Source organism: Python bivittatus, unplaced genomic scaffold (assembly GCF_059951505.1).
Source record: "Python bivittatus isolate LINGU-HERP-01145 unplaced genomic scaffold, Pbiv_v1 ctg000580_np1212, whole genome shotgun sequence".
NCBI classification, from domain to species: Eukaryota; Metazoa; Chordata; class Lepidosauria; order Squamata; family Pythonidae; genus Python; species Python bivittatus.
Window position 1 is genome coordinate 15,028,342 of NW_028277087.1, and position 11,282 is coordinate 15,039,623.

General features: G+C 38.2%; 1 protein-coding gene across 2 annotated transcripts; it reads left to right on the forward strand.

Annotated features, from left to right (window-relative positions):
* The first annotated feature begins 908 nt into the window (after positions 1-908).
* LOC103051219 (leucine-rich repeat protein 1) lies at positions 909-10,785 on the forward strand. Of its 2 annotated transcripts, XM_007442464.4 has the most exons (4): positions 909-1,265; positions 5,815-5,913; positions 6,750-7,477; positions 9,672-10,785. In XM_007442464.4, the coding sequence occupies exons 1-4, from the start codon at positions 1,092-1,094 to the stop codon at positions 9,922-9,924; spliced, it is 1,254 nt and encodes a 417-aa protein (XP_007442526.1). In that variant the 5' UTR covers positions 909-1,091; the 3' UTR covers positions 9,925-10,785. The 2 variants fall into 2 exon arrangements, with proteins under 2 accessions (XP_007442526.1, XP_025031603.1); XM_025175835.2 differs by lacking the exon at positions 5,815-5,913.
* Positions 10,786-11,282: the final 497 nt, after the last annotated feature.

The window sequence follows — 11,282 nt, forward strand, 5'->3', positions numbered from 1 at the left end:
GGGGAAACTTGTATTTTACAAAACAAGGGCACTTAAAAAAAGGGAATCATAAATTATAAATGCCTTCAACTATTTCAGAAACTATTATCTTACAACTAAAATTGCTGGCTGGGGAATTCTGGGAGTTGAAGTCCACATCTCTTAAAGTTGCTAAGGCTGAGAAATACTAATCTAGGGGGGAAAACCCTAATCAAGATTAAAAATAGCCAAAGCTTCACAGAGAAAAAGGCACGTGCTACATAATTAACTGATCTTTTTAAACGGGTTGTGCAACCTAGCCAGCAGGATACTCTTGTACACAGAATCCATTGTTAGCCATAGGGAACTGGATGCCATGATAGTTCTCACTGTAAATCCATACTCAGCCTACATGAATTAGGGAAAGAACCTTATCTGAACGGCCCAATTCTAAATCCCAGTAAGGATAATTAGTTTCTGCTATAGACCTATTAAAATTATTACCTGCTTGGTCAGTTCTTTCTCTCCTGTCAGGATTAGAAACGATTAGGGACAATCCAATAGTACTTGATTCTACAATATTTTATTCTCTGGTAGGATGTAAATTGCTTTTGAGATGCGGTATGTTGTAAGAAAATAATTTAGTGATACCCGTATATGCGAGAAAAGGGGGTCCTGGCTCTGCTATGGCGTCTACTTCAATCGCCTGCCATTCTTTCCTCTTTAAAGCTGGGGGAGAGCAATCCACGTTATAAAGACTTCCCCAATTTAGTGTCTTCTGTGCTAAGTGGGAATTATGGGATAATTCGCCTGACTGAAGACCCAACTCAGATCAGGATAACCCTTCACAGGGCCGCCGTGGGTCGACGTCGACTCGACGGCAACCAACCACAACAGTCCCAGCCCAGTAAAAGGAGAAGGAGAAGGCGTTGGTGCGGATGTAGAAAAAAATCAGGCCGGTAGACAGGCAGTCGAGTAAACAGCTCTGCTTTCCGCGCAAGCGTGGAAGGGATGGAAGGAGAAAGGCCCCGCCTCCTTCGCAGCGGGTTGCGCGCGCAGGTGGCGGGAAGCGCCTTCCTCTCAGCCGGTCTGTTTTGAAAGAGTTGGCCGGGCGCTCGCGGGGCTAGTCGGAAATGCGCCTTCCGTGCGAGGTGGTGGTGGTGAGTCGCCTGCTGCCCTCAGCGGGGATGCGGGGTCCGGGACGCGCCGTCAGGGCTCTGCTCGCTCTGGGGAAGCCAACCGGAGGAGACGGGGGCGTCTGGCTTCTGGTCAGCACTGCCCGCCACCGCCCTGGAGCGAAGTACCAGGTGAGGAGCCGCGGGGAAGGAAGGGGGTCGTGGCTGTTACGAGGCCTCCGAGGCCTTTTCCCGCAGTTTGAGCAGCCTTCCTCAGCCTTGGGTCCTCCACGCCTAATCCCTCGTCTGCACGGTCCCTTTAACGCTGGTCAGTACTTCGTTTGAGATGACCCATTTTAAGAAACGATGGCACGAATTCCCAGACTTTTCTTGCCGATAGCCTGTTCAGCTGATACTGAGCATTCATTCATTCATTCATTCATTCATACAGCCGCCCATCTCGCATATGTGACTCTAGAAGGCTTACAATAAAATAGGTAAAACAAATACATAGAATAGAATAGCATTTTTATTACGGTCACAGACCAGAAATAAAATGCATAATATAAAATAAAAACACCTAGCAGCTGGGCATCATTAAATAGCCATCGATAAAGCCAAGAGATGGCCTTTATCAGACTTCCAAGGCCCCAGGCTTCGGTACAAAGACAAGGTTTTAAGGGGCTTGCAAAGGGCCAGCAGGATCAGGGCTAACCTAATCTCAGGTGGAATGATGATCCACAGAGAAGACACCACAGCAGAAAAGGCTCTCCTCCTGGGTCCCACCAGCCAACACTACTTAGCTAATGGTACTCAGAGCAGAGGATGCCAGAGACTACACTTTCTACAAAAGCAGAGGGTGCTTAAAAGCTTATACACTAAGCCACAATGAAAGCAAGAGCTTGGAGATGATGGTCAAGATCTAAGCAGAACAAAAATGAACTGTTAGCAGCAGGTATTGCCAGGAGACCTGAGATATTTCTACTGAAGAGAAAGATTTTATGGATGAGAGCTTGAGAAGGAGATTAAAACAGAGAGAAAAGTATTCTAATGTGATAAATGCATCCCCTGAATTAGATATAGATTTATTATATTTGGAGTGGATGCATTGGCTTTGTTTGCATGATATAGTTGCCTATGGTTCATTGACACATGGTCTGCTCAATCCAGTTTTCACAGTTTGCTTGACACTTTGAACACTAATTGCACAGACTGGATTAACACAACGTAGTCGGTGAAAATGTGATTAGCTAGTTTGTGATGACCTTGCCAGTTTGGTCTAGTGATTAAGGTGCTGGACTAGGAGCAGGGAAACCTGAGTTCTAGTCTTGTCTTAGGCTTGGTTGCCAGCTGGATGACTCTGGGCTAGTCATTCTCTCTCAGTCTTAAGAAGGCAATAGCAAACCACTCCCAAAAATGTTGCCAAGAAAATTGCAGGGATTTGTCCATGTAGTCACCAGGAGCCAAGGCTGACTCAAAGGCACACCCAGAAAAAAAGATTGTGATTTAGTGTGTTGTGTAAGTCAGTATTTGAAAGGCCTTGAGTTATCTGCATCTAACTTATACATTGAGTCTACAGTAAGTATGGATACATTTCATTAAAACATACTTGAAGCAGTCATATAGTAAGTGTAGGAAGAGCTAGGCATCTCAGTATTGATAAATATTAACACAAAACACTACCTTGATAGTGTAATTAATGTAAGATGGCAAAGAGTAAATAAGATGCAAAAGATATGAGAAAGCAAGACCGTTTATCAACTTACAAGAACACTGTCAAACAGGGATTCTTGTATAGAATTTAACCACAACATAGCAATAATAGAACAAGTCCTTTAAATCAAATGGATTAACATTTTAAAGAAAATTTATTAATAAGTTCAGAAAAAAAGAAATAAAGTTAAAAGTGCAGAAAAAAAGAAAAAATAGGTGACTTCTGACTTTCTTTGTTACAGATACAAATATAGAATATGTACATCTTTTACTCTAAACATATAACTAAAACAAAATACTTCTCTAATCCTAAAATCTAATAATTATCAAAACCCCAAGTCAGCATGGCATTTTACAATCCCAAGCAAAAAAAGAAAAACAAAAGCAATTTCCAAAGAGAAGCAAGACTAAACTCCCCCTTTTTAAAATTCAGTATACTATGTCACCATCTCCACCACTACCATTAATGTCCAATCCTAAATATCTGTTTTTGTCCTCTATGTGCATATAAAAATCTCACTATTATTATTATATACCATCATCCCTTCCAAAAAATAATAGAAACCACTTTCATATCACTCATATTTCCCAACATTCCCTTATATAGTCCTAGTAACTTCCCCATTCAGTCCTAATCAACAAGAAAGCCCTCTAATAACTATCAGGAGTCACAACCTATATTCATTTTTACCACTATTAAGCAACAATAATCTTAATCACATTGTCATGCAGTTCTGGTCCCAAAAAATTACCATTAATCTATCAGAAACCACAGCCTATGTTTTACCCATAATCAAACAGATTTACTGTATACACTTTCTGTTTACTTTTGAGAGGTTCATTCTTTAATCCTAACAGATAGTACTCCACATATTAAGTCTTTATTATTTTCTCCTTGTCGTCTTCTTTCAGGAGCAACTTCAATACATTCTCTTTATCTTTTAGTAATTTAAGACCTTCTTTTTGTAGACCCAAAATAGTGTTACCATTAGGCTGATCCAAGTTCTGTTTACTTTTAGAGAGTTCATTCTTTAAACCTAGCAAACAGTGCACCACAAGTTGAATATTATTTTCTCCTTGTCTTCTTCTTTCAGGAACCATTTCAATAAATTCTCTTTGTCTCTCAGTGATTTAAAACATTCTTTTTGTAAATCCAAAACAATATCATTGTTAGGCTGATCCAAAGTAACTGTAAGTCCAAAATAAGATTATTTTTCTTTAAGATCCAGTAAGATATCCATCTCTCTTTCTTCTTCCATATCTTTCTTATCCATATTATTCTCCAAAACGTCTAACTTGTGTTCAATTTGCCTCACATCAGTAACAGGCTCATTTAATTTAGCATCGAGTTTCTTGTTCAAAATATCAAATTTATTCTCCAGTGACTGAATTATTTTTTCTGCAAAGTTTTGAAAGATAATCTTGAAACACTCATCCCTGCAGTTTGCTCTCTTAAGAGCCATGGCCAATAGCGCGCTCTTGTGTCAAAAGTACAAATTACATTTTATAGTGAAAGGGAGAGAGTCTCTTTATCTTGTTTAAAATTCCTCTCCAATCAGGGCCAATTAAATAAAAAAACAAAGCAGAGTTCACACAGTTCCCATATCCACATTCCAATATCAAAAACCCAAGCGCAGATTCGCCAGAGAAAAAATAATAAAAAGAATTCTCTCTCTTGTTTCTTAAAAATTAATAAAAAGTCCAAGCCTTTGCCTTTTTTGCTGAATATACAAAACTATTTATCCTAATAAAAAGAAAGTAAATCTTTCCATGAAGCACCTATAGTAGCCAAAAGGAAAAAATACAGTGTAACTAAAGAAAGCCTCTCTTTAACCCTATAGAAGTAAAACAACAACAAAAAAAGGTGATTTTGGAAATGAGAAGGTCAGCACAAGTGTCCATTTCCCCCCCTTCTTCACAGCTGGGAACTTGATGGTAACCCCACCTCCCAGCTGATCACTCAACAGTCAGTCCCAAACATGTCCATTTTGAGGTCTTCTGGGTGTGAAAGGCTGTCTGGAGGTCGTATGGGAAGATTTCTAGGATTCTCCTTGGATCTGGAGAATTCTTCAGGCTCCAGGAAGCCTGCCTGAGCCTAACAGTCTGTGAAGACGACTCTCCGCTTGAAAAGGAAAGCCTAGCACGTGGCCATTTCTCACTGGAAGTCCCAAATGGATTAATATTTTAAGTACCAATTTTTTTATTTGCACCAAGGGTAATGTATTGATTAAGTCACATCTGATAAAAAGTTTTAAATGAAGGTAGAGTTTCAAAAATGTAATAGTATCAGGATCAAAAAGCTTACATCAGGGAGATTCAAAATTTTTCAGTCTGTGGAACTTGTTAGATTAAAAAAAAAAACTTCAAAACCCTAACCAAGAGGCAAAACTTTAATGATAGAAAATTAGCAACAAAACCAAATTTGTACTTGTAATTTATTTATGCAAATTTAAGTTACTTGAATTTCACAAAAATGGATGTACAGTGTACAAATATTAAAATGAATTTCACAGTCACTTGGAATGTTAATGTTTTAAACAAATAAATCATTCTGTGATTGGCATGTGATTGCTTTTCCATAGAAAAATTGCTATAGGCTCTTGTGGGTGTTTGAACTTTTTTTTTATATTTTTCCCCTTAATCTCTCACAGAACCCATCAAATTTTCTAAAAAATCTAGGGTTCTGCCAAACACAGTTTGAAAACCCTAGTTTAGATACAAATAAGATACAAGATTATTGAAATCTTGCAATATTTGATTTACAAGATTTTGGACATTTAAAAATATTTAATGCAGGGACTCCTGCAGATATTGCATTGTTATTGTTTAGTCTTGCTGAATCAGGCTGGTGGTTTATTTGGCTATTAGACTTGTTTCTGACAGTTGAAAAATCATTTGAATAATGAAGAGGGTTGTGAAACTGTCCTCTTTTCTTGGCCTCAGCATCTGATCCTCTGAACACACTGTCTTTTAAAATTCAGCATAGATTGCTTGTTCATGGTTCTACAATTTGTTTCTTTAAAAACAGTTGAGAGAGAACATAGATCAGCTTTTTACCAAGTTCGTGGAGGAAGGAAAAGCTACTGTACGGCTAAAAGAACCAGCTGTGGATATTTGTCTCAGCAAGGTATGAAATCAACCCTAGAGCCAGGTAGTCTAAGTGCACGTAATTTTTGCCTTTCAAATTATGGTAAACTAAAGAGTGGTACCTTGGCAGTTCCATATGAACTGGAGGGGACAGGATGACAGGGAGTGGAGGAGAGATGTTCAAACATTTCCAAGTAGAATAATCAAAATTGAAGTTTGTATACAGTGGAGTTTGAAGACAGCAGGAAAATAAGTTCAATTATGTATTTTCTAACATTCCAAATTTAAGAAATAACAGTTGGCAGCTTTTGAACTTCTAGTCTGTAATGCGTATCTATATATCTGTTCTAAAAATAGTGAACAGATTAAAGGCTATAATGCCTTTCACTAGTAGTGATATTAGCTGTTGTTTTCATCTGCCATGAGGTAAAATATAAATAATAAAAACAATTCTACTTTTTAATGTGTTTTAAAGGTTTTAATTTTAATCATTGTACTTAAGAGCAATCAACAATTCAAGTTATAATAAAAGCTGTAACAGTGACTGCTATGTCTTTGAATATATGTTTTTTGGGGGGGGGTTCTTTGTCCTATGGTGCCTTTTTAACCAATAGCTGTTTAAGGGTTTTTGCCTCTCAATTATGGGGTCAATTTTGTTTTTTCAGGCTACTGTGACAATACTATTTGATTACTGTGATCAAAATAATACTGCACAAAGCTGCCATGTTTTCTCTGTTGCTTTCCAAAAAAGGGTAGTAATTTCTTGATGCCCCAGTGCATTTGTGCCACAATTTAGAAAATCATGTACTTCCCCTCCACAAAAAAACGAAGTGAATTATGTATGTTGCTTATCTTTGTGCACCATTTTGTCTGCAGGCAAATGTCAGTCAGCTGAGGACTTTCCTTTCTGCAGTGAAATTGGCTCATCAAGGAACTAAAGAGGAAACCTTACCGCTTTCCAAGCTGGTGTCACCAAAAGCCTCTGAAGTTGAAAAACCAAAGACTAAGATGACCATAACATCAAAGAAGGATTATCCTTTAACTCGGAATTTCCCGTACTCTCTGGAGTTTCTCCAAGCCTCCTATTGCAAATTAGCTCATATAGATATGCGTATGCTTTGCCTGAGAAGCCTCCGGAAACTGGACCTGAGCCACAATTGTATTAAGCAGCTGCCAGCAACTATTGGGGACCTTGTTTGCCTTCAGGAGCTCAATCTGCAGGATAATCAGTTGGAGTCATTCAGTGTGGCTCTATGTAACTCCACTCTCCAAAAGTCACTTCAGTCTCTGGATCTCAGCCAGAATAAAATCAGAGCACTGCCTGCACAGTTTTGCTACTTGCAGAAACTCATGCATTTGAAGTTAGATGATAATAATCTGATTAGATTGCCGTTCAAGATTGGTCAACTGTGCCATCTCCGCTTCTTGTCTGTGGCTCGTAATAAACTCCCATTTTTGCCCAATGAATTTGCTAAACTGTCACTTGAGAGCCTGGATTTATTTGGCAATCCTTTTGAGCAGCCCAAGCCACTTGTTCCTGACATACAGTTAAAAATACCACTGACTTTACTAGAATATTCTGCAAGGGCAACCATCAATTACAGGTAAAGGAGGCAGGATCTGGTTTAAATTCCAAGAAATGTATTGTTTCTCCCGGTGTTCCTAGTTTAACATTTTAAATGGCATGAGGAATAATGAAAAGGATGATGGGGAAGTTTTTTAAAAGGAAAATAGTAAAGTGTTCATTCGCTTATATGTAAACCATCTGTTTGCAAAAGGGCTATGGAATGGGTTCAGTTGCACAAGAGGGAGGCAAGTGCATACTTTACATATAGAGTCTCAGAGCAAGATCTTGACTTATCCTGGTGCTCTGGTACCCACATTAGTTTGAGAATCTTGGAAATAATATGTATTTATTAACATGATTTACCAAGACTCAGATCAAAAGAAAAGCTTGATTACAAAATTCTGCCTAATAAAATTTGTTCACAACAACCAATCAGTAAAACCAATATTCCAAAATGAGTTGGATGGTTTAATATTACTAAATTAGAACCAAACATCTGACTTACTGTAATGCAGTATCCTATGTTAGCCACTCTAGAATGAGCTTGTTCTTGGTAGTTGTGACTGGGCTTTAGTTATTTTAGTAATGATCACGGGGCACTGAGCACATCTAACTTAATCAAGGAAAGAAATAACCAAGACTGATAATTTGAAACGGATAGAAAGAATTCCTGTATAATCTTAAATGTATTCAGCTGGACACTCTTAATTTCCTTACTGAGAGTTCATGGATGATTCAATAGATTAAGATAATGAACTTTGTTCTAAACCATGTCCATTAAGGGTAGCAGTCCCTAAAGTTGATAACCAAAGAGTCACCTACATGTAGATGAATAACCAAAAATTTACATTTTGGAATAGCATTCTAAACTATATCTTATTTATTTTGTTTATTTTATTTATATCCAACCTTTTTTTTTTTTTTTGAGATCTTAAGACAGCATACGTGGGTGCAGGTTTTCTGTGTATGTTTGTATATATATTACAGATACACACAAAATAAAATGTAAATGTTTTCTTGAAAAGCATAATACCTTTAATAATAGTCTAGTCTTGAACTTGATTTACATAGTGAAATACTTGAGTGAAAAAATGCATCTCTAGCTGTCACTTGAAGGTAAACAGTATATGGGCTGACTTTTTCTTCGAAGAACTGAAGTATTACTGAGAAAGCTTTGCTCTAGTGGGCATCTTACAGACCGTGTCTACGGGTAGAAATATGAACAGGGCTTGCTCATTTCATCTTAATTCATGGGCTGGATCTAACACCATTTTGAAGAGGTGATCTTCAAAAATCTGGGTTCAGAGGGGGAAGGCAAGAGGATGCAAATAACGAGTAGTGTCATGCTGTCAAAGTGCAAGTCCTGCCCCTTTTTTTACAGTATGTGCCTTATGATATTGCCTGCATGTGTGAAAGGGGTGATGCATATGGGATAATGCTGCTTTTGTCATTTTGCCAAAAGCCTGTGATCCTGTAGACACCTGTTCCGGTTTTAAGCCAATTTCCCCTAAGGTTTCCTTGTCTTATGTTCAGCATTAGGGAAGAAAGAATCTGTACTGTGGGCTCCCACAGTACAAGTGCCTCATACTGCATTTCATCACCGAAAGTGCTCAAATTGTATCATTTTGCCTCTAATGCAGTGGCAGGATAGGCCTGTGTTCATCTCCATGTTGCAAATGGGGGCTTTGTCGAGGTTGCAGCTCCATGTCTTTTTATGTGCTATCATAATTTCAGGTGTTGCTGTTCTTGCTATATGTTGCCCCGTCCTTCAGGGCAGCTTCATTGTTTGGCTTCATTAGTCAGCTCTAAGTAACGTAGCTACATTTATATCTTTCTCAGACAGAAAGATTCCTAGGCCAGTAAAATAGGCAAGTGTTGCATACTATTTATTAGATTTATTTCTCATGGCATGTGCCCTCCATTCTCCTATGTCCCCATAATAACCACCCTATGAGGTAGACTGGGTTGAGAAAATTATTGGCCCAAGGTCATCAGTGAACTTCTTTGGCTGAAGGTGGGTCCCGACTCATAATCATACATCCAACCATTATACCACAACTCAAACTGGTTGAGAAACAGATGTTAGGAAGGTGGTATTATATTTAAAAATATTTCCAAGTTTTTCCAAGCCCCTCATTCTTGTTCCCAGTAGTACATTTTACCAGTATTTTAGGGAAGTAAGTTTATTTAATAAGGATGTCATTTTTATTCACAAATGTTCTTTTTTGTAGGATCCCATACGGTTGCCACATTCTTCCTTGTCACCTTTGTGATGATCTTGACATGTCAAAAACTTGTCAGTGTGGACGTGCTTGCTTGACCTGCTTCATTCAAACAACAGTGACTATGAATCTGCACAGTGTGGCGCACACAGTTGTTCTTGTGGATAATATGGGGGGCACAGAGGCTCCCATTCTTTGCTACTTCTGCTCTCTCACTTGCTATTCTCAGTTTCTGGACAGACATCTGCAAAGTGTGAGGTAATCAGATTGTGAACTGAGAAGTTTCATTCAGCAAGTGCTGACTTCTATTTCGTACTGAAAAGGAAACAGTAATGTGCTGGAACCAGGCTTCTCATCTGTAAACTATCTCCCTTTTTGTTATCTGAAGATCGTTGAAGGCTGCATAAAGTGTTTAAGCTGCCTGTTAGGTACTACTTCTGATGCCAAGTGCAAGTTCCTTCCTCACTCCTGTTTAATGCTGTGAATGGAATAGCCAGAGCTCACTTATGCTCCCAACTGCAAAAAAAATCCTTTTCTATTCTTATATTAGTACTATTTCTTCTTATAAAATCAGTAATGCTTTTCTGGGTAAAAACAGCTACTTTCAGAGATGCTGTAGAACATGCACTGCTTTGAATGCAGAATTTACAATCATGTTTTGAAGAAAATTTATTTCAGCATTCCTGACAAACAGTATTCTTTGAACATGGGGAATGCTGAACTCATGACAGTATCTGGTATTCATTTTTAAAAATGTGCACTTTGTGCAATCTTTGTGTGCTTATCAAAGGAAAATTTGCCATCTATGTTGCCAATTGTATTTACAAGCAGTCTAATTCAAAACAGTATTTTTAAAACAGTTTATTATAAGGATCACTTCACGTTACATTTTGCACACAAGAATGTATTGACTACAAAATAAAATTTACAGTGTGTTTATGATATTGTAGAGGATGGTTTCCAGACACTATCTATTGAGCTTTTAAAATCAGTATGAAAAGATTTATTATCCAGTCAGATGGAAATTGTGCTTAGAATTAAATGCGCTTAAACACACCCTGAATCTAGAAATTCATTTCCAGTGTCGAAGCAAAATACAGAAGTCCTCTTGTCCCCGCAAACAAGGAAATAAAACTTCTTAATTTTAATTATTTTAAAAGTCATTTTGTAACAGTTATTAAATGACTGGTAATAAAAACTTTTATTGAGTTACTGCCGATTGCTCAGACATCAGCCAGATCCTAATTATTTTATATCCTTCTACAAATAATGACTAAGCAATCTACCAAGCTTGTCACATGCACGTGCTATGTGCTAAAAATTTCACAGATATAGCTTATGTAGAACATTATTGTATTGCTGTGGGGTGAAGATGAGCAGACAAGGAGAGAAATGTGAATTTTGAGGGAGCTGACTGCTTTCCGGAAGGCGCAGGCAGGGAATCTTCCCTCTAGTTCTCCGGTTGCCAGTCATCTTTGGTCTCCCGGAGCGTATCTATACACGTGATTGATTACGTGCTATCAAGTCATTGTCAACTTTTACCATGCTCTGTTCCCAACCTGGTCTTTCAGGTCTTATTGATACACGTACCGTATGGCTAACAAGCTAGGATAGTAAGAA